The sequence below is a fragment of the Mastigoproctus giganteus genome, chromosome 14 (genome assembly GCF_048544385.1).
Source record: "Mastigoproctus giganteus isolate SK-2022 chromosome 14, ASM4854438v1, whole genome shotgun sequence".
Classification (NCBI taxonomy): domain Eukaryota; kingdom Metazoa; phylum Arthropoda; class Arachnida; order Uropygi; family Thelyphonidae; genus Mastigoproctus; species Mastigoproctus giganteus.
Window position 1 is genome coordinate 74,828,764 of NC_143588.1, and position 24,828 is coordinate 74,853,591.

The 24,828-nt window shown below is 37.4% G+C and overlaps 1 protein-coding gene across 9 annotated transcripts in view; it reads right to left on the minus strand.

Annotated features, from left to right (window-relative positions):
• Positions 1-24,090, minus strand: part of LOC150075249 (CUGBP Elav-like family member 4) — a 701,656-nt gene extending 677,566 nt beyond the window's left edge. For 7 of the 9 annotated variants that reach the window (XM_090389138.1, XM_090389134.1, XM_090389141.1 and 4 more), the window contains exon 1: positions 23,693-23,787. In XM_090389138.1, coding sequence (XP_090245264.1) covers positions 23,693-23,761 — 69 coding nt within the window. In that variant the 5' untranslated portion in view covers positions 23,762-23,787. Of the gene's footprint in view, positions 1-23,692; positions 23,788-23,892 lie in introns of those variants that run through there. The other 2 variants (XM_090389140.1, XM_090389136.1) reach the window with 1 other exon arrangement.
• Between the last annotated feature and the right edge of the window lie 738 nt (positions 24,091-24,828).

Below are 24,828 nucleotides of genomic sequence, written 5' to 3' on the forward strand. Positions count from 1 at the left end.
CTAACCAGCCGGTAATTTCTCACTTCACTCTTAGAACCGCCCTTATGTATTGGAGATACATTGGCACTTTTCCAATCCAACGGAATCACTCCCGAGTACAGTGATGCTCGCGCAATTAGCCTCAATGGTTCAATGCATTCACTTGCCGCTTCCTTTAATATTATAGGGTAAATGCCATCAACTCCAGGAGTCTTATTGGCCTGTGGGCTTGTAAGTTTTTTCATTAAATAAACGTGTGAAATTTCAACATCATTAATTACATTTCTTCAGTTTCACTCCCAGAATTTCTCATTTACGTGAAGGGTTTTCCTCTGTAAATATCGATGCAAAGTAACTGTTGAGTTCATCTGCAACTTCAGCTGATCTCACGTCCATTACATAAGGGTCCGATCTGGATTGTCCTTCTCTGCTTTGCATTTATATACGTGAAGAATTGCTTATCCCCTCTCTCTCTGCCTTTGCCAGCCTAACCTTTTCAGTGGCATTGTTACAGATCAATTTGTAGCTGTTATAGGCTTCAGTACTTTTTATTGCTCTGTAACTTTTTCATGCTGTCTTTTTCTGCTCAAGTAATTGGGCAACTTCATTATTGATCCAACATAGAATCCTCCTCATGGAGTATGTATTTTTAATGGTATATAAGCATTCAAGGGTTCTGTGATTAATGTTTTAAAGGTATACCATAATTCAATTGTATTCGCTCTGTGAGATATCTACCCAGTTAATAGAGGCCATGTAGCACCTTAAAGCATCGCAATTTCCTTTCCTGAAATTATAAACCATTCCTTAGCCTTTAACTACTGTTACCTCTCTCTTCATTGTCCACCGTAGAACTCCGTGATCACTTCCTACTACTGGTTACTGTACTGTCAGCCCTATTATGTCATCTGGTTCATGGGTGATGATGAGGTTTAGAGTATTCTTTTCCCTAGTACTTTCCCTGACGTATTGATACAAATAACAATCATCTAGTTGATTTAAAAAGTTTATCCCCCATGTGGAGTTTCCTTCCCATTTGCTCCAATCAATTAGAGGCAAATTGAAATCACCCATAATACGACATTCACGCTTATTTGTCCATTCTATTTTCACGTAGAGGCTGTTATCATAATCTTCACAATCACCTGGCCTGTAGATTACTCCCACTCTCATTATATCTTTGCTTCCAACTATCTCACTCCATACAAATTCCATACTAGCATGCGAAACGTCTGAATTTGGGAAAGTTTTCTTCGCGCTCAGGCTATTTTTGATAAGAAGCATGACCCTACCGCCACTTCTATCTTCCCTGTCCTTCCTAAATACATTATACATACCGTACTGAGACTCATCATTCCTTATCTCCGGGTGGCACCACATATCTGTAAGCCCTATTATGTCAGTGTTACTTGTCCTAATCAGCAGTTCTCATTCACTCATTTTATTGACGACACTTCTGACATTACTGTATAAACAAATAAGACTTAATGTTCTTGTATAGTTAACTACCCTGACACACCCCTTGAAGTTATTTAAGCTCGCTTACCTGGCATTTGCTACCTGCTCATTTGAAACGCTTTTTGCCCTCAGAACATTTTGCTACTATGTTCCGTTGCGGTAACAAACAAATACTGTTGAGGTATGTGAAGAGTTAATTTGGCCAATACTATCAGATAAACGCGTATCTATTTTCCCTACTACTGAAGTTAGACTAACGGGCCGGTAATTTCTCACTTCACTCTTAGAACCGCCCTTATGTATTGGAGATACATTGGCACTTTTCCAATCCAAGAATCACTCCCGAGTCCAGTGATGCTCTCATAATTAGCCTCAATGGTTCAATGCACTCATTTGCCGCCTCCCTTAAGAATATATCCAAGAAAAAGAACGTATATTGTCATGTGGTATTGCACGAATAATTTAACTGTGAAGCATAGACACTAACACAAGTTGCCAGTATGAGATATTTGAATCAGCTAGTTTGTAACCAGAACGTTAGGTATACCAGCCATAAAACCGTATTTTATTTATTTAGAGAATAGTTTCCAACGCCCTCTATCCATTAAAATAGTAAACAGCGGTGTCAATTAATCTCGTGACGTATTTAACAATGGGCGAGGATCAATCATATTACTTTGTAGGAAGTTATAAATTATAGCAATCGAATTTCACTATTGGCCAAACAATGAGCATGCTCTCTTCTTCAGTTACCAAGAGCTTCTAAGATTCCCATCAATGACTGTCGAGCAAAAATGAAGAAAGACCACAACCCCAACTGTTGAGAACAAACTAGTGGGAGCAATTATCCTATTTCATTAGCAAACTCCTACACATGCAGTTAACCCGATCAAGAATAGCTTACATTGAATGCGATAGGAACTGCTGGAGTATGCCACTTATAATTGGATCCTTCGACAATTCCCTACGGCTTTCATACCTTTGGGCTCTGAAAAAGTGAAGGAGCACTGCAGGAATAATACAGAATCCACGAGAAATGCACCTGGCTGTCTTCGTTTCGCTTTATCAGGAGCCTAATTTACAGTGGCAGCTTAGCCAGTACGATACATCACAGACTGTCACTCGTTTGGAGAGGTCTCTCTTCGAATTCCCGTCGATAACTGGATGAATTTTAAAGTTTTATTAGCCTCTGAGATCGGCTAACTACAGGCGGAGAGAGTACGGTTTTCAGCCCACAACATGCGAATCTATCCACAAACACATGGTTCTACAGACAAAATACACATCCCAGTTATACGCATAAGCTTGGAAGCCGTTAACGAAAATATTTTTTCACCAGGAGAGCAGAAGGAAATCTGAATGGAAATTTTTCTTGTGCTTTTTAACGAATGGCATTCATGTGCGTTAGGGATGACCGTATGATTTATTGGAATATTCTGAATTAGGGGAGAAGGCAGTTCACTACCTCTGCGTTAATTATGACCACGGGACGTTAGTACAGATATTTCTGAAAGTTACATATGTTATGGTCTGTTTATATATTTTGAAAGATGAAAGCCCCAATTTCTGAAAACTAAAAAAAAAAAAAAAACTCAGCCACATTGTGAAAATCTAATAAAAATTCCGCTTTATTAACGGTATTCGACCTCGGGCCTTTTACACATGGTGTGGGAGATGGTGATTATAACCACTGTACTACCCGCGAGGGCTGAATCCTCCGAAGCTGTCTTCCAGCTTGAAATAAAAACGCTACGGTACTCGTAAATCTAGCATAAATATTAGCAATTGAACAAACCCAATTAATTTAACTTTTCTGTACTGTGGTGACACGTAAATACTCATATATTTGGATACCACACGGATAAATTCACGTGACTGTTTTACAAGTTCCCATCTTCTTATTAAAAATTATAAGTTTTTAACGGAAATAAGTAATTTTTTTTTTATGCTGGAGCAAAGATTTGTACATTGTGCCCCTACATAATTATTTCTCAATAAGAAGAAGCATTACCATCGTGTTAATTATACACATTAGCATAATTAACCTGTTTTGCAGTTTGCCGAAATACATCACATTCCTCTGATCGATTATATGTAGATATGTCCAGCAGCATGTTCGCTTCAAGCAAATTTCCCCTTTGAGCATTATTTCTTAATTTGCATAGCTATTTTTAGTGTTTCAGTTCTGTGAAACAACTTGATCAATATGAATATTTTGTTAAATTCTTAAACAGCTTATAAAATTCTCCCTTCTTTAAACCCAATAAACATCAAGTATCAGTTTTAATGCAAATAAACTACTTCAGTATACAGAGGCAGATCCGAGAACTGAAAACTATTGCAGACAAATTACATACTTGATAACAATTAGTTACAGTAGAGCAGATACAGCAATACAGAGGAATTCAAACATACATATTAAAGAATTTTTTTTTATCTTACTACGGTTATCCAAATAAATGGATAACAAAACTACAATAATGAAGCAATTAACATTCAATGAAATTACAAACTAAGATTATTAGCAATATAATCTTTTATAAAAAAAAAGACAAATTTGTCTTTCTGTAGACTATTTATAAAATAATAAGAAGTTTTCCTCAATGTGATACGTAGAACACTTCCGTATGATACTCTCCAGCAATTAAAACGAAAAAAAATCGAAAATCTTACATTACAGTAAAACATAATTAAAAATCAATTGAACACAATTAAAAATAATTAAAACTCAATTGAACACAATTAAAAATAATTAAAACTCAATTGAACACAATTAAAAATTAAATTAATTAATTAAAAGAAATTTAACGAGAAAATTCCGAAACGATTTTCCTTCCTGAAGCTGGCAACGCTTTTCGACCGTATGCCGTGATATCACAGGAACGAAAATTACCGAATAGGGGTGAGCATGAAACTTGGCGCCTCCGTAGCCAGGTGGGAAGGGCCAGCAGTGCGTAGCACACGCTTCTTGATTAGACCGGTGTTCGAGCCCGTCACCACCAAATACGGAGGATGCGGAAAGGTCAGGGAATGACCACCGCATATCCCGGAGCAATATGGCCTTAGTTGCTAATGCTCCTAAAAACCAAATAACAACAACAGCAGCGTGAAACTTATATAGGGATTATTTGTCTTCGCGCAGGCGCGTAAAAGCCCACGAATCGGAGATTAGAAATGGCCGGCGAACATTAACAGAATTCTCATGTAATTTAATTTCAATAGTTTCTGTAATTAATAGCCTGGTATAATTACGTTGGACACTAAGTATTTTGGCCTCGTTAAATAAAAAAGTATGTTTTTCGTTAATTGCATGAAAGACTAACTCTGACGCTGCTGAACGAGAAGCATGAACTGAGGCCGCATGTTGATTAACACGAAAATTCAGAGGAAAATGCGTAGAACCTGGGTACGACGAGTTGCAATCACTGCAAGAAATGTTTTATACCAGATCTGTGTTGCGAACGAGGAAAGGACTCAGTGATTTTTCAGTATAGTGTGTAGTTTTCGTATTGGCCTGGCCACAATTTTAAATTCGGTATCTTTATAGAATCTGCTAAGCTGCTTGTGACACTGTTCAACATATGGGACAGAAATAAAGTATATTTTAATATTACGATTGTTGGTTGATGTAGTGTTTCGTATCCAATCCCTAGCTTGTACCTTAATTCGGTTTATTGTGGCAAGGGAATAACCCCTGTTTAAAAATCTGCTGGTTAATAAATCAAACTATTTATAAATGTAATAATTTTGATGCAAACCATAGAGCTGTAGCAGAGTGAAGACCTTTTTCATAATAATAATAATACAATACAATTATTTCCAAACAACAGTATATAATAAAAGTTGTCAAGAAGAGATCAATGCTCCTTAAGAACAAGTTATAGTTACCATACTTTCGGTAGCGGAGTGGTCAGGAGCGGGAATGCGGTAGCACAGCGCTCTTTGAGCAGACGGGGGCTCAAGCCCCCGACTACTAAATACGATCGATCTGCCAACCAACACTGGACCAGCGTGGCAGATTATGGTCCATTTCTTTCCTTAACATGAATCATTGAGGAGACTTCCATCCTGAAGTGGATTGATAATGGCTGCAGTTCACCTTTATTTTAGGTACGCGATTTTTTCCGACAATACATTTTCACTCTTCCCGGAAAAATAGGGGTACAAAAATACTGAATAAAAAAATTACAATGCAATAATTGTAAAATCGAGTGGAATCTATTCATTGTAATAATTACACTGCTTAACGATCTTGGAAAAGAACAGACGAATATATTCTACTATTTAATGCCCTTGGAAAAGAACGTAAACTAGAAGCATAGAGGGCGTTTCATTGACTTCGAAATAAGTCTAAAAGCTGTACAACTCCACAATGGAACAGTACATCCATCTAAAACACTCGGTGATATACGGTCAACATGAAAGAATCCTATGATGATATGTAATGTCTCTTTAAAAAAGTATAGAACGATAAATACAAGTGGCACAGCTGCAGTGATTTAATAGTTGTCGGGATCCTTTTACTCACAAGTCTACAATCTATCCATTCGAAATATTGTTGCTTTTTTTATGCTAATGGCACAGTCGAGCCAAAACGATTCATTACGAAATTAAGATTTGGCGCCCTCTCATGAATCTTGTACTTAGAAAGAAAAACGTCATCTAGTTGATCGAACAAACATATTTTACCACCGCTTCACATCAAGTTAAGTCTAATGAAGAATTTTGTAAAAACTATGAACATGGAATGGATGTGGCCTTCATTATTAAAAACTAAAGTTTTCATGCATTAGTGAAGTCAAACTCACAGAAGTTGTACTTGTCGGTGCGTAGACCAGAGAGTTACTGAAAGATGAACATTTTTAAAGGTCACTAAATTCTTTGGAACTGGAAATTCCAAAAGATTTAACACTCTCGAAAATCTTTCCTGAAGGTTTCCAATAAAGTTTGAAAGACACTTTTGAGCAACAACAAAGCAGACAAGTATAAAATCTTGATTGAGAATTTTTTAAAAGACTACAATATCACGGTTGCAGTATGTCTCTAAAAATACACTTCCTCCATTCCCATTTAGACTTTTTCCCAAATAACCTTTGACATTTTAGTGATGAACACGGTGAACGTTTTCATCAAGACATTGCTATCAAGGAGAAAGGTTGTCAAGGAAGGTGGTAGCCCAGTATCACTGGCAGCCAATTGCTGAGCATTGATCACATTAGCTCCTGACCATTACAAAAGTAAAAAACAAACAACAATATTTAACTGACAATATTTTAAGCCGTCTATTGTAATATTTGTTAAAAATTCATTAAAATTTTCAATAAGAATCAACGAGATGAACCATAATTCTACTGTTGGCATTCGCGGCGAGAATGCCAACAGTAAAATTATGTTGGCATTCTCAGAAGTATAGATAAGAGGGGATTACAGCAGAATTACAGAAGTAGAGCAGGATTTCAGATGTTATTTAGTATACTGTAAAGTTTATTTTCATAAGTTTTTTTTCCTGTAATAGTTTGATTTTTTAATATTATAAATATAATTATTTGAAAGTTTGTTTTATTAATAATTAGTAAATGTTATAATGGGTTATTACATGATCCGCCTTGAACACTTCGTCAGAGGGTACAATGACTCTTACGGAAATAGCCGATGGCGATTCCCGGGTGAGTCATGATTTTATTCCTTGCAGAACCTGTGGCATGCATTCCAAGGTTGACCTAGTAGATAATCCTAGCTCATTTGGAGATTCTTTTCTTTGTCACAGTTGTAAGGAGTACACCGAACTAAAGTTACAATTTGGTGCATTGCTAGAACAATTTGAGTCACTGAAAAAACGGGTGCTTGCCTTCGAGAATAATGTAACTGGGAACTCGTCAGGGACTCTAGCAACATACCAAGTGATGCACTCCCGATTCGGACCCCAGAACAGAATAACAAGGTGCAAACCACTCTGGTTCGAAATGACTTATTTTTATTAGGGGACTCCATTGTCAAAGAAACGGGAAATATTTTTTGTAATAAGGATAGGTGGACTAGAACCAGGGTATGTCTGCCAGGAGCAACTATTAATGATGTCACCAACAGATTGTCATATTTTAAGGGGGTAAAGAGAATATTATTATTCATGTGGGGACTAATGATATTAAGCATACACGATCTGACGATTTGCTAGACAAATATAGGACCGTGCTGAAGAAATGCCGCGAGTTATGTCACAATGTCTATGTGTCTGCAATTCTGTCCAGGCATGATAGGAGGGATTATATTGAAGGCTTTGGGGGGGGGGGGGGGAGGTTTCCTATCAGCTTGGCCCGGACTTGTAGGTAGAAGGAATCTGTTTTGTAGAGACGGGATACATTTAAACAAAAGCGGCGCAAGAGTTTTTGCCAGCATGTATTATTGAGGATACATTAAAGGAACTGCTAGTTTGGGGTGGGGGAGGCAAGGGTAATATAGATACGCGTTTATCTGATAATATCGGTCAAATTAACGCTTGCACATACCTCAAGAGTTCTTGTTTGTTAACATAACAGAACGTATTAGCAAGATGTTCTGAAGACAGAAACGTTTCAATTGAGCAGGCAGCTAATACCAAGGAAGAGAGCTTAAATAACTTTAAGGGGTGTGTCAGGGTAGTTAACTACACAAAAACACTAAGTCTTAATTGTTTGTACAGTAATGTCAGAAGTGTCGTCAATAAGATGAGTGAATTAGAACTGCTCGTTATAACAAGTAACGCTGACATAATAGGGCTTACGGAAACGTGGTGCCACCCGGAGATAGGGGATGACGAGTTTCAGTACGGTGTGTATAATGCATTTAGGAAGAACAGGGAAGATAGAAGGGGTGGTGGGGTCATGCTTCTTATCAAAAGCAGCCTGACCTCGACGAAAGCCTTCCCGAATTCAGCATGCTATTATAGAATCTGTATGTTGTGAGATAGTTGGAAGCAAAGATATAATGAGAGTGGGAGTAATCTACAGGCCAGGTAATTGTGAATATTATGATGCTCTACATGCAAATGGAATGGGCAAGTAAGCGTGAATGTCTGCTTATGGGCGATTTTAATTTGTCTCTAATTGATTGGAGCAAATGGGAGGGAAACTCCACATGGGGGACAACATTTTTAAATCAACTAGATGATTGCTATTATATATCAGCATGTCAGGGAAAGTACTAGGAAAAACAATACTTTTGACCTCATCATCATCCATGAACCAGATGACATAATTGGACTGACAGTATAGGAACCAGTAGCAGGAATTTATCATGGAGTTCTACGGTGGACGATGAAGAGAGAGGTAGCAGTAGTTAAAGGCAAAGGAATGTGTTCTAACTTCAGGAAAGGAAATTACTGCTTAAGGTTTTACATGACCTCTGTTAACTGGGTAGATATCTCACAGAGAGCGAATACAATTGAACTGTGGTATACCTTTAAAACATTAATCACAGAAGCCTTGAATGCGTATATATCATTGATAGGACGACCATGGTGTCATATCGATGATTTATCGAACAATCGCTAGTAGGAGCTAAGGACGTCATAATCCCATTATATAAGGCTACTGTTAGACCACACTTGGAATACTGAGTTCATGCATGGAGACCGCACCTAAAAAAAGACTGTTCTTCTTAAAAAGGTCCAGAGACGGGTTACTCGCCTGGTGAGATCGGCAAAAGGGCGTCCATATGAGGAAAGACTTGGAATATGTGGGTTGCAGAGCTTGGAATCTAGGCACCTTAGAGGAGACTTGATTGAAGTGTTTAAGGCTCTGAGAGGCATAAGCAAAATGAGGGAGAAAGAACTTTTCGCGGTTATAAACGATTCTAGAACTAGGGCCATAATTTCAAATTACGGGGGGAGATGTTTAGACTGGATTGCAGGAAGTTTTGTTTTAGCCAGCGAGTTATAAATTACTGGAATAAGTTACCTTCATGGGTAGTAGAGGCTGACAGTTTGGGGAAATTCAAAGGTCATCTGGATAATTGGGGAAATTCAAAGGTCATCGTTTCCCTCCTCACCTACGGGAGGAGAGAAACGCTTAGGTTGTCCATTTCCTTTTCTCTTATTTATTAATTAATTTTTTTCCTTCTTATTATTATTTAAATTTTTTTTCTTATTATTATTTTACTTTATTTATTTTTTTTATTATTGTTATTTATTTATTTTTTTATTATTATTATTTATTATTTTTTTGGCTGGTGCAGCATAAGCCATAGGCTTCCTTGCACTATGTGGCCATTGCTAATACTAATACTTAAATATTTCGAGAGGAAAAAATTAAAAGTTTGTTGTCTGGTGTAATGATACGTATAATAGAATGGCATAGAATGCAATGCAACATTTAATTCCTAATCAATAATAATAATAATAATTATTATTATTATCATATGATTGGTCGCTAGAATCAGAATATATCAGAAGCTAGCGCAAAAATAGCAATTGATCAAAATGTGTACCGCATTACAAGTACGAACTACAGGAAATACTAGAGATCCGTACTCACAAACTAAACCAGGACCGCGCCATAATAACAGACAATACGATCCCGTACAACAGATCAGACATAACCCTCATTGTCAAAAAGAAAATGGCTACCTACCTGATCGACAGAGCAGTGCCCAACACTGGAAACTTCCAGAAAACCTACGAAAAAAAAAAAGATCAGGAAGTACACAAGACCTATGACAGGAAGTTAAAGAAATGTGGTATATGGAACAAGTAATGACCGTCCTAATCACAGTGTCAACCACCGGCATGGTGCCAAAGAGAACGTAAGAACCTAGCAGCAACAGGCCTCCGAGAGAAAACTTACATGGAACTCCAGAAAGCTGCGATCTTGAACATTTGTAGGATTGTTAGAATTCCTCGACCAATAGTAATAATAATAATGTACTTGATAAAATCTCAATAATTACATGGGGATGTTTAGCACTGTTTATATTTAGTACTACTGGATGAGTCTAGCTCGGAAGAGGGGGATTGCGCAACCCATATCTGGAGTTTACCGTATTTCTGACAACTCAACTTATTAAATATACTTTTTTGTTTGACAAATAAGCTAAATTTTTGCCTCTGAGGAGGAAACAGATTTTCGAATTTTAATAGTATTTGCCTTCTTCATTCATAATTATAAGTACCTCTGCCAAGGATAACTTTATTAAACCAGATAAAAGTAATCCAATATATGTCAATCGTTTTTACAAGAGCGAGTCCAAAGAGACGGAATCAACCAACTCGAAATACAGGGTGTTTCAGTTAAACGTTTCAGAACTTCTAAGAGGGACAGGGTACATCCTGACAACTCGAAATCATATAGCAATGTGGGGTCGGAAATGCTTTCCTGAAGCGGTATTGTACACAGAAGTCGTCGTGCGACGTCGTGTAGCACAGATTCGATTTTCGGTCAATGTATGGGCCGGTATTATGGGAGATCACCTCATCGGACCTTACCTGTTACCGTGTCGTCTAACTGGACCTATCTACTTGATCTTTCTGCAGCAAGTATTGCCACAACTTTTGAGAGATGAACAGATTTCTGCATCGACGCAACAGACAATGTGGTTCCAACACGATGGAGCCCCTGCCCATTATAGCGGAGATGTTCGTAACTACCTGGATGTCACATTTGGTCAACAGTGGATCGGACGTGGTGGTCCCGTGCGTTGGCCTGCTCGGTCACCCGACCTATCATGTCTTGATTTTTATTTCTGGGGTCATATGAAATCGCTAGTTTATGACACCCCTGTTGACAATGCTGAGGAGCTGGTTGCAAGAATCGCAGTAGCTGCCGAAGAAATTCGAAATTCGCCTGGAGTATTCCAGAATGTTCGGATGTCCATGCGTCGGAAATGTGAGGCGTGCATTGTAGCCCGTGGAAGAAACTTCGAACACTTACTTTAATCCATGTACCTTTTGCTTCTTTTCATGTATTATTAAAACGATTTCTCACTTACGGTCTCTTTTTTTTTATGGTGCTTCTGTGTACAACACCGCTTCAGGAAAGCATTTCCGACCCCACATTGCTATATGATTTCGAGTTGTCAGGATGTACCCTACCCCTCTTAGAAGTTCTGAAACGTTTAACTGAAACACCCTGTATATTAAAATTTAGTGGAAAGTTTCGCTGACATAACTTGAATTCTGAGAACTCAAATATATCAAGATGTATATTTTATTATATACAGTATTTTCACTATATTAGCGAGCGAACATACAGCTTTAAATTTTAATTAATTACATTAGCCCAAACTATCACAAAAACCAAACTTTAAATAAAAACAATTGAGGATAACACTCATTATTGCTTTCTCTTTGTTTTTTTATTCTAGTCTGGACAACATTTAATTCCCCAGCAAAGTGGACTTGTATTCCACGCATCGTCTCTTACGGCTCACAGTAAGACAGTTTGTAGCGGACTATACAGCTCGCTTAACTGCATGTGGCCCCATCTACATATGGGTCAGCCTACTACGACAATCATTTTTAATTGACCCTTCTGTCCAGATGAGTGGGAATTGAAAGTTGAAAGGCTTAGTTTGCATGTTAAAATGATTAAAATTGTGAAAAAAGAAAAAAAACTGGAGAAAACTCCCCCAACGCCTGAGACCAGTTGAAAACAACTTTAGTGTAAAAAAATTAAAATAGGCTATAGATCTTCTGAACCGACCAAAACAGCAAAGTGATTTTATTTGTGATCTTTCGGTATGAGTTAACAAGCATTGGCCACCGGTTTCATCTCTCCTCCTCCTCCTGTTTTCATCCTGAAAACAGCCATGGCAGACAATGGGACACCACTGCAAATCTATAGCTTCCCGGGAATGCAAGAAACATGAAGTGATCATGCACGCATGGGCTGGTTACCGACCAGCCGGTAATATGAATAGCACTAGAATATCAGTCTTAAATGGATATTGCAATAATATAATAATTTATGCGTCAAAATCACTTCATTAGTTTATTGGTCACCATACCGCATATGCATCCCCTCAAATCTTGAAAACATTGGCAAAGTAAAAAAAGCTCTGCATCCTCAAAATGAGCTCCAATAATAACTTTGTATGTTCACAATATTGTACCACATAATGAACAGATTCAGAAAAATTATGGCCCGCAACAAAAAATCCAGTCACAATCTCTTTTCTTTCCAGTATTTGTTTGCCGTAGCACTGAAATATTTATTTTTCATATTAAGCGTCGATTAATAAGGAAACTTTTTTCCGCCTCAAGTTTCCGGAATACCTCATCATTTTATCATTCCCAGTGATGTGAAATTTCTTATTTTTGACATCTCACTGTTCAAAATTGGATGCTTAAATTTAACAGGGTGACTTGAAACTAATGTCAATAGTTAATAGAATTACTTCGGAAATAAACGCGTTTTCTGGTCAATATATTGGGTATTATAAATGTGTTCGATTGACTTGTGTCCGCTTTTAACAAAATCAATATGCTAACGAGGTTCATTAATCTTGAATATGATCATTCTTTTATTGAAACCAGCCCTGGTGTAGCCAACGACTATGACTTGTCTGTATATAATAGAATTAGAGCAGTTTATAATGATTATTGATGTAGAGACTTCTAGGAGGCGGGGATTTGCTTAAGTAGAAGCACAATTTTAATGATTGATCTGGATAGCCCTGGCTTCTAAGATTAAAGAGAGAAGTTACCTAAATGCATTTCGGTAAATCAATATTTTCTAGCTTAAAATATTGGAGGATTTTCAATGGTAAGGAAATAAAATCCCTATTCATGGTTTTCAGATACAGCACACGAAAGTCAATTTATTGAGAAAAATCCTTCACAACGTATAATCAAATACCGCCGAAACTAACCAAGTTCTGCCCTTACAGCAGTTTAGAGCTTATACTGAAACTGCTGCTTAAGTGCACGATCATTCCAAAAACCTCGAATGATATTTTTTTGAAAATAAGTTAACGCGAGTATAAACAGTTTCAAAATAGTGTCCATATTATTGAAAATATAAAAACATCGTGTGGTGCGATATCTGCTAAGTAAAATGAATGCTCTAATGGTGTTCAGATTTAATGACGCACAGAACTGACATCATTTCTCCCTTAATATTTCTCATCAGATGCAGTGTATCCTTGATCATTTCTCTCAGGCAACGAAGCAGCCAAAAGTGACCATTTAGTCACAGTTTGGCTTCTGATATAAATAAATTTTCTGTTTTAACTCTGAGACGACCACGTGGTCAGAGGAGTTCCCAAGAGAGAGAGAGAGAGAGAGAGAGAGAGAGAATACAAGAAATAGCACCGTATTTAGCAGATCACAGGCTTGAACGACAATCGAAATTGACGTGATAAAAAAAACAAAAATACTAACATCCCTTTTCTTTTTGATCCTTTCCGCTAGGAAGTTCACTGAATCCATCGACTCACAGTGGACGGATTTTCGCCAAATTTTATATTTTGGTCTTTTAAAAAAATATATAAATGCACAAAGCACAGTAGGATATGAGCGTGAATTAACTATAAAATATCGGTGTAAACACACCATAGTTATCTAATAAAACTAAACTACATTCGTAGTGTAAAGGCATCGATTTAATTGTACCTCATATTGTGATTACCTTCAACAACGAGTTATCATGTATTGCACTACTTCGAATAAATAACGTTCTCCAATAGAGAAGACTATTGTTACTTATTCTCAGTTGACACCACTACCCAGACACCTTTTGGCATCTCTCATATTGTGGAATCACTTCACAACTGGGTTGGCATGATTGCAACACCGGAGTACATACCCACCCACCGACGATAGGCCAACAAGCCTTGAAACGGTGCCGTCTAGGTGGTTGTGCCTCCTGAGAATAAACAATAGTCTTCTCTATTAGTGAAGCGTTACTTATTCGAGGTAGTGCAATACATGTTAACTCGCTATTTATTTATTTATTTTGCTATTTATTGTTTTATTCAAACACATGAAATCCGTGAAATATGTGTTGCATTTAAATTTTCATGAAAAATCAAGGAGCAATTAAGAAGTATTAAAAAACGTTTAGTGAATGTTATGTTGTGAGATATGCGCAGTGATGCGAAAAGAACTGTTTTTGTGTATTATTATTTAATTCATTAGTAATTAATTGGAAATTAGATAATTAGTTATTTACTTTGAACTTCTATTAATCAGAGAAAAAGAAAAAATGCAGTTAATTTAAGAAATAAAAATCAAGCGCGCTTGAAATGTAACGCACTCGCCGCGGACATTATCTAACTTGTTAATGTTTACCAAAGCCGTTTAGATTTTCGCAGCATTCACACAATGGTTAAATGCAAATTATGATAATAAAGAAACATTACACCATGCCTGTTATTTTACAAGTACAGTACTTCAAAAAGTAGTACAAACAGCGGCCACATAAGCATTTTTACAAATTAAAGGGGCTGAAATGAGAAGCTAAAACTCTACTCTTTAGGTGGATTTTTAAAAAAGTGGAAATAAAAGTACTTCGGTATATATTGATTATCAAGTGCTTATGCGATAAACTTTAATAGACTTGACCTAAGCTTTTACTGCAAATGAACTTGCGGAAGTCAATTCTGCAGTTTCTTCCACTCCAAAAATATAGAAATGTCAAATCTTATTACAGGGTTATATATCCAGGCAAGGAGAGAGCAATACCAGTGATGTGTATGTAGAACGTTCTGGGTTCTGCAGATGCATCACCGAAGTTGATGTGAAAAGGGATTAAGGATCGCACCAGCACCTCTCCATAACCACATGTGAGCTGCACTAATTGTACCTTCATCAGACTAGTGTACGAAGAAAAAAAATTATCACCAATCCCCAATCAGGATACCGGAAACAATTACATTAATAAATACTGAAGCACAAAAACGGCATAAAAGTCGACGAGAAGGTTGCTAGCAGAAGAGTATCAGCTTTAAGAGGAACTTGCACAATCTTGAAAATGCCGTAGACAGTGTTAGATTGTCTATGACAAGTTTCAAACTCATAAAGACTTTGGATACGCAGCAGCAGCACCTATAGAGGACGAACGAGTGGCTGCGCCAACCCTAAAACATTTCCAAGAATGCTCCGAAACAACATTCAATATACACTAATCGACCACAAAGAGAATATGACGAAAACAAGAGCCTTTCGTCACCTTTTCTGAACTACGCCCGCTCACATCGTCATCTAACCTTCATCGTATCCAGTCTATATAGACCTCACACCTTAAATAAACATTTAATAAATGCAATACTCGATACATTTCAAGTCTGAAATCGACTTGAAATGCGAATAAATTGACCTCTGGTCGACTGACAAGTGCTACCATGAATATATTATGGATTTTCGTGGTAAATGTAAAGGGCACTCGGCCTTTTTACAATTACTCGGTCGCTATTGGTCTTAGCTATATTGAGCCATTGAATTGCAATTCTTTCTAACTCCTGTACTGAACTGTACAGTGCCCTCGTTGTGCTACTCCTTTTTTTACGAGCGTTCGCTTATGTGTCAAGGCGTCTTCATTGTCTCTGTCCATCCGTTCGTCCGTAACAACTAGACTCCCACTTAGGGATGGATTTTAATGAAATTTTTTATTTTGGTCTATCCGAAATATTTAATGAGCAATTTAACATGTTATCAAAAATTAAGATCAGATCAAGAGAAACACTGCATTTAAAAAAATAATAATAAATATCGTCCTTCCCCACACCGGGTGGAAAAGACGTAAGTTCGAATCCCATCAATGACGGAGGAATTTTTATGGGTCTTTTTCACAACGTGGTTGTTGTTCTTATTAAACGTTTTACGGGGCAACGGCAATTAAAGGCCATTATGCGCCAATCACGACGTGACTGAGTTAGTCGGTCTCAGTCCAGAGTAGCGTGGTTTTTTCTTCCGGAAACTCGGATTTTTCGCCCATCAAATCGACCACAGAACACACCCGAATTTATAGAAATATTATATACGGCGAAATATTGTTATTGCAGAAGAGTTTTTAGTGCATCGGCAACTTAGACCATATTGAGCCGTATATATGATGTCTGTAGTCGATTTTATCATTTTGTCTGTTTGCTGGACGAAAAAATTGAGACCGACTAACTCAGCCACCTTGCGAAAAAGCCCATAAAAATCCCTCAGGTCATCGATGAGATTTGACCTAATTTTTTTTTCAACCGGATGTGGGAATGTCGTCGATTATACAACTGTGCTACCGCGAGAGCATCTCGTTAATAAATGATCTTAGTTATTATATTGACTCCTACTTTAGTAGGAGTTTGACTCCTAAAGAAGACAAAGAGATAACCATTTGTAAGTCACAAGGGCATAGGTCATGGGAACGGAAACAGTTTTCGCTACTGTGAAACCAGTAGAGAAAACTTTTCTCTGAACACAACCAAAATACTATAATTTATTCAATGGAATTCGTTTCCACTTGAATAGACAAGCCAACAAATACTGTAGAATTGTTGGATATGAACAGAAGAATTTTCGAATGGTCATCTGCATCTCAACATCGAAATGATGAAGGCTCTTGGATTGGCTGTCAAATGTAATGATTTTGAATATTATGTCTTTTAATGATGCTTCACGTATTTAAAGATTCTCGTATCAATAAATCGGACCATATTTTATAATTAGAATAAAATCACTGTAATTTGTTGCTGCGTGCTTGAGACACTAGCTTCTATTTGAAGACTGTGAAAGTAAACAAGACCAGGTTGGCAGTTTGGGAGATGTTCAAGGAGGAATTAGGCAGAAATATTTGAGCTGAATAGAGGATAGTACGAAATAGGATAGTCTATTGTCTTTGAATCACTGGAACAGTGTCCGTACTAGGACTACAATGAATGATACGGAACATTTAATACCAGATAATGGCAAACGAGTTAAGCGGAGCAAATGAGAGCTACCAGAATATTTCTGCTTAGATGACAACCAATTTCATGACTATCCTCAGTGATCTTTAATAATAGTAATAATGATAATATATATATATTTTTTTTATTTTAGAAGCTGCACAAAACTTAAACGACCAGTAATGGCCAGGAGTTTACAGTTTCTTAGAGGATCTTTTCAGCAGCAGTCCGCAAGGAAATTCTGGGATCGTGCAAATTGGGTAATTGTATTGAAACTGCACAGCCTTAACAAGAATTTACATTAAAGGTTAAGTTAGATATGCGTTAAGCTCCCAAGCATCCAAGGCTATGAGGCGACGGGATATTGTGTGTAAGTGTATAAAATTTGCGTGTATTATTCGGTATTATTCGCAAGACCCAAAAGCCACGTTTCCGGGATAAAAAAAAAAAAAATCATGCAACCCTATATTGAGACCGATTAACTCAGCCACGTAGTCAATAAAAGCCCATAAAAATTCCTTGAGTCGCTGACGAGATGCGAACTCAGGCTTTTTCCACCCAATACGAGTGGAATGTTAAAGGAGAATTAGAAAAAAAATGTATTTTAACTTTAACGCTAGATATGTTTTGTAACAATACATTGTACGAGGGGGTATCAAAAAGTTCGTAACCTGACTTAGATAAAACATCAGTAGGAAGATGCCGTGTTTAATATAAGTTGTCTACATATTCAATAGTTAACATGTGAAATTTCATTCCCGTAGGTGATCGTACACCAGAGGACGCTATGGTTGACAAAATGGAGTATCGAGCAGTGATCAAGTTCCTGCATTTGCAGGGCAAGTAAGCTCAGCAAATTGCCGAAGAAATTAACGGAATTGACAATCTTATGACACTGTAAAAAAGTGGAAACGGCAATTCCCGTGCGGTCGTACAAGTGTCTTTGACGAGCCAAGAGAAGAAAGGCCATCAACGTCCACAGACAGTGAGACGGTTGCAAAGGTTGAGCAGCTGGTGCTGAGTAACAGACTTGTGACAATTAATTTAATTGCGATGCACTGGGAATTAGTTATGGGTCTGTCGACAGCATTTTACATGACCATCTGAAGATGTCTAAGGTCTCCGCACGATGGGTTCCAAGATTTCTGATGCCTTTGCAGAAGCAATGTCGAATGCAATGTTCTCGCTAACTGTTGGATTTGTGTAATGCGGCTGTTGGGAACTTTTTTGATCAGTTGGTGACAAATGACGTATTTGAGTGTACCAGTATAATCCGAAGACTATAGACATATCAAAACAGTGGAAGCACACCTCCTCCCCACCTCATAAAAAGGCAAAGACCACTCCATCTGCGAAGAATGTGATGTTGTCCGTGTTTTGGGACAGAAAAGGGGCTATCCTGACAGATAACCTACCTCGTGGTTCCACACTTACCGGAGAATACTACAGAAATATTTTGAAAAGTTACGCGATGCTCTGAATGTGAAAAGGCGTGGAATGTTAACGAAAGGTGTCCGTCTTCTGTCAGACAATGCACCGGCTCACACGGCCGTTGCCACCACCATCAACTTTGTTGCCTAGTGCGGCTTCGAACTACTGCAGCTCCCACCCTATTCTCCTGACCTAGCACCGTCAGACTTATTGTTTCGAGAAATGAAGAAACCATTGCGTAGACGCCGCTTTGAATGGTCACTGGAAGTCATCAATGAAGTGGAATGGTGGTTTCAGGCAAAAAGTGCGGACTTCTATAATCAAGGCATTAAATAACTGATCCATAGATGTGAGAAATGTGTTACAATACATGGAGATTACATAGAAAAGGATTAAAGTTCCTGTGAAGTTTCATCTTTCTAGGGCTATTATTTCTAGGTAAGAGTACGAACTTTTTGATACCCCCTCGTATGTTTAGTCCAAACATTAACCACTCACAATGATTTATGTGAGAGCAGGAATGGGGATTCCGAATTAATCAAAATGAAAAGAGGAATCGGTCAACAGCAGCATTCGTATCACAACTATCAGGTCGTTTATAGTTGTGGGAAAGATGCTCTAGAACCCTATGCCTGAAAGAGATGTCGTTGACAAACGGGTGGGTAGGGAGAGAGAGAGAGAGAGAGAGAGAGAGAGAGAGAGAGAGAGAGAGAGAGAGAGAGAGAGAGAGAGAGATCAACATTCTGGGACAGGAGACGCTGAGCATTTGGTTTGTGCAAAAGCCAGTCAAAGATCAGTCTACTGTGATAGGAAACAACACCAGAGCAGATCTGAGTCCTGACGATAGTATTTACTGCATTAAATAAAGTTAATATAATATTATTTTAACTGTTTGATGCCCAGCATTCATTATATACTAAGAAAGATGGTGTGGTGTCAAGAACTTTTACTGAATGATGAAGAAATCGAATTCAAATGGTTTCAACAGGCAAGACAGCATGGAATTACATGCGAGTAATCCTCATAACCTTGGATAACTGCAAAACTGATGGGTCTAATACATTGATGTATATTTAATGCGAGCTGTTGTAGATAAAATTCGTACATAAAATTATGCCAACAACAGTTCATCTTCTCACGTGGTGAAATACAACCATAGCTTACCATTGGTCTCGTTGTTACGGCTCAATGTTCTGTATGCTTTTAATGTGGTGAGTAATTGCTGACACAAGTGTATTCCCAGGACAATGATAATTAGATTCGTAATACGAAAGTTCCGATTGTCAGAGTCGCAAGTTTTGTATAATAATAGTGTCATATACAAATAAGTAGTACATCTTTATCGTTCCCCTTTATACTCGCTTTCTTTGTGTGCGTTTTCATTATACCAACATCTATTCACCACTCTAACTAGGTTGTCTTAAAACCCTGTTGCGCTAGAGTTTTTCTAAAAGCAGCTCAAGAAACAAAATTGTTCTTCACACAATTTTGCTTCTCTTCAACAATAATAAATTATCACATGCAGGTGGAGATTTAATGTACAGTCTTAGCGCGCGCACTGGAAAACTTGTATCACTAATTGCGCAGCGCGAGAAAGGCTTTGATGAAATTTCCCTATGAAAAATGGCACGTCTTTGCTTCTCTATCTCCTTGATGAGGAGAATAAATTTTTTCATTTTTTTCCCTTTCTCCGCAAATCTAATTGTGGCCTTTCTTATGCATTGGTCTACTGTGTAATGTATTTCTCACAGGGAATGTAACGCAAGCTTTTATTTTTTAGTTTATGGCATATCTAAGTAACATTGTGTTTACATGAACGAGGTGTTTAGCTCTTACCAACAGAATGAGGTAAGAAAAATGATATTTATGATGCTAATATGCGCGTTTGCTTTCGTTGCAATAGTTATATATCAAGCTTTTCTCGTCTTTGTCTTCTTGAAGCTTAAAAACGTGCTTAGCGATCTATATTCAACATAAAAATTATAATTTATAGCCCTTATCTTCCTATCTCTCAAACATTACGTTGTAAAGAAAATAATTCCCGTCTCCACCGATATTAGAACCACTAACATGGTCTCTACTGGGCCTCATAAATTGTGTGAGCAGATGGAAAAATATGCGTAATGTTCATCTATGTGCTTGAATTATTTCTATAGATAATTTTCTTCTTTTTTTGGCTACATCCGTTCATTAAAACAACGCTGGCGATAAATTTAAAACTTAAGATAGCTCTTCTGTTCGTCATTTGACTTTAATAACGACATGAAATAATGTCTAGTCAGCGGATAAACGCCATGGTTCCGATGTGCGTGCACAGAGGGCGCGTTTACTATTAAAATCATTAAACGCAGAGGAGAGTTCTGTTTTAAATACGACCTATAGATAACTTTAATGCACAAATTAACGACATTAATAAGTTACCGTTAAGTTATAATCCTAGGTTCGCTCCTACATATGTCAATGCCTATTACTTATTGGAGATCCCTTCAACAGTTTTCCAATTTTTGTCTACTACAAGGAAGCCAAGGTATCCAAAAACACTCTTCGCACGTCTACAAGTAATAAAAAAAACTTTCAATCAAGGAATTCAGCGAAATGCGCTTGGCTGCGGGCACGTTTTCTGTTGTACATTGTTTTTACCACAGTTGTTTACTTACTTGGCGCCTTGTTCTAAGAACAAATATGGTTTCGAAATATGATACCGTGTTTATTATCACTCGAAATTTGGAATCAAAACAATCTGATCACAAGTCACGTCATGCAAGATGAATCATTTATTCGCACCATTTCATAAATTCAGGAGGTTTTGGTCAAAGCTTAATAGAAATTATTAAATCTCAGCAAGGATAACTAATAACTTTATGAAAAAAAATTTCTGTTCTGGCAGAACTGATGCCACCTACACAGAGTTCAAAACGAAAGAAGCGCGCAATGAATAAATATTTGACTAAGTTTGCGTCACTAATTGAACAATCCAGCCACATTTCACGCCTTCATTCCTAACATCAAGCAGCATCCTGCTTGTTCTGTAGGGAGCAGTGCTCTTAAGACACTTGTATCGGTTGAAGGTAATTGCCAATTTCATTTTTTCGTTTGCAGTGTAGTAAATTATGAGAACAAATTCATGGATGTATGAAAAACTTTAATTGGTAAAAACAAAACTTAACCGAAGTTTTAAAAAAACTTCCTCTTCGATTTCTCCCTTAATATTCCTTACAGAAACAATCTGATTCCTTTCAAGTTGATAGTTTTTCTGCGGTTCATTAAATCGCATTGTTTGTATTTCTAAGAAACGGAAGTATTTATTTTACTGCATGCATTCATTAGTCTCTCTCTCTCTCTCTCAAAAGAATTCTTATTCATCTTTGATATGCAAATAACTTTTTGGACTTGGGATGAGCAGCATTTTTATTTGATAAATCTATAGAGAATTTAAGAAATAAAAAGAATAAGTAAACAGAGGAGATAAGAATGATGAATGGGAATTGACAATATTTTAATCAAATATTGATCGCGAATATACAAACAGCAACTATAACTATATTTCTTACGTTTATCCTCAGTGCCCCAGCGAAATTGTAAGACAATTTTGGTAGTCGCTAACCATAATTTGCATAAAAATTATATATTCATATGAAATACGAGACACTCGTTATTACATTAGCGCAGAACCTAAGTTGGTCATCTTTTAATGTTCCCCTGTAAAGGTTGCTTCGACGTGTGGCGCATATGTAGTACAGTATTACAAAGTCGAATGCCATCCTGGTTCACTTTCATATACGTGCCGTGTATCAAAAAGAATTTAAAATCGTCGTGTCCACATACTAGGCAATACTAAAACTGAAACTGAAGTCGTACTCTAAGTGAGTTAAGCGAAAAGTGCAAATTCTTTCCATTTAACTATAAAAAAACACATTCTGAAAATTTTAACCATCCGAAGTTTTCCTGAGAAAGAAAGAAGTGCCATTATCATCCAAGTGTGGTTATTAGTCTAGTTTCGGGCGATGTGTACGCTTGTGGGTTGAACAAGAGCGATTGAATTCTCTAGCGAGCTTCAAACCCCGTGATAATAATGACCCATTATTAGCTTCATAAGGTAATGAGGGAATAAGAAGATGCACTCTTCAACCAACGTGCGTGGTTTCATCAGAACGGTTGATTGACAAGCTAGTAATTAAAACTTTGAAGTGTCCCATTTTAATCAGGACGATCCTAACATCCCCCTTAGGCAACATTAGGAGAAGGGAATGAAAAATGACTCATCCTTACAATAATGAGAAGTAAGAGACCTCAACTTCGCATCCTTGAATATAGACGTTACGTACCGGATCATACTTAACCGAAAGTGGGACAGATTCTCAAAGGAACGGAACTTCAATGATAACTTGTAAGAAACATGTACAATTCCTAATAACACCTGTTAATATTAAAAAGCTTGCACCAATTTAATGTATATATTTCGCCAAACAGTTATTAATATCTGCATGTGTATATCTTAAAATATTCGATTAAATGTTATTTCTTTTTGCTTTATAACTGTAGAAAAGAATATCGTAAATCATTTTCTTCATCGGAAGGATAAAACCATTAGATTAAGGGCAATTTGTGAAAGACACCTTCAGGTAATAAAATGAAAGATGACATTTGCTTATCGCACACCTTATTTCACCGTATAACGAAAAACATCAACACTGTCTGAAATGCTCTCTACTGCTTTTGCTGGCTATTAAATACAACCAACTCCATCGACATCGATTATAAATCTTTTCCAGGCTAAGTTTCAACTTTGCGATAACCAAGAAAATATCGAAGACCGCAAGGGTAGATGGCTTATCCCACGCAAACGAATGCCGCCCACGTAACCATCAATATATGTCTAAATACAATTGCGCATGGACAAAATCAAAACAATTCGATGTGAAGCCAGAGAAGTCTTGTTTTCAATTAAACCAATTCGTAATGAATATTAAATAAAACGTACCTGAGGTAGGGAGGAAAGACATGCTAACCACCTAATACAGGTGGTAGTTATAGCAGCAGGTGTCAACATGTTGGAGGAAACCGAATCACGCGAACCCTAGCTACGCGCTGACGTGTAGGTTTTCTAGGCCGACCGAAGCGCAAGCGACGAGCAAGACTAGCTAAAACATAAAGAGTAGGAGGAGTTAGGAAGTTACTTACCTTTCTGTCTATATTCAACACTACTGTATTCCTGCTATACGTAATTTTTGACACACGCACACACACACTTTCACGTTCTACAGTAAAACAAGAGGGGACGAAATGCCACACAAGGGTTTCCAAGTCTACTTTCCCGGCACGAGTTCAAGCGTCTGCTTCATAGGGACGTCGCCAGCGTCACACGTCAGCGGCCTGCCTGTGGGCGAAGGAAACCGACAGTACAGGCAAGACGCACGCTCACCATTGACTGTCTTAGACAGTTAGGAGTTCGATTGGTGATACGACAGTCGAGAAAAAGGGGAGGAGAAGTGAAGAGAGGGGATCGCACAGGAGGAACGATTAAATATATTTTAAACATTGCAAAATAATATATGTATATGCAACTTATGTGGAAACGAAAAACGACTATTTGATACATTTGTATTTTAATTTCACAACAGGTAACAGATGTCGCTGCAGTAAGTAATAACATTGTAGGCCTTTCAGAACTGACTTTTCTAATAGGAAACACAAACGGTACTCACAGCGGAAATTTTTTTAAACATTTATCTTTGTGTTTCTGATGGAAGCTACAAATTAGGACTTGTTGCTATCTAATGCTTTCCACAGCCTGCATTACTTTACAGAGGTGCAAAGTAGTAAACTTTGTATCCAATAGAAATACGGTCTATGTGTATGAATTGGAATAGAGCTAAAATAACTACGATTACTGATCGAAGATGTAATCAGTATATCTTATTTGAGTAAGGAGGTTATTAACTTATGCTTTGCGCCCACATGCGATTTAATTTTATCAAAACTGAACAGCAGACCACACAAGTTTTCGAACATGCTTTGTGTACACGATAGAGAGAATATACAACCAAAAAATTATGTGCGTGCATCGTGTATGTTCCTCCCTGCGAGCGAGTGAGAGAGAGAGATGTAAAACTAGAC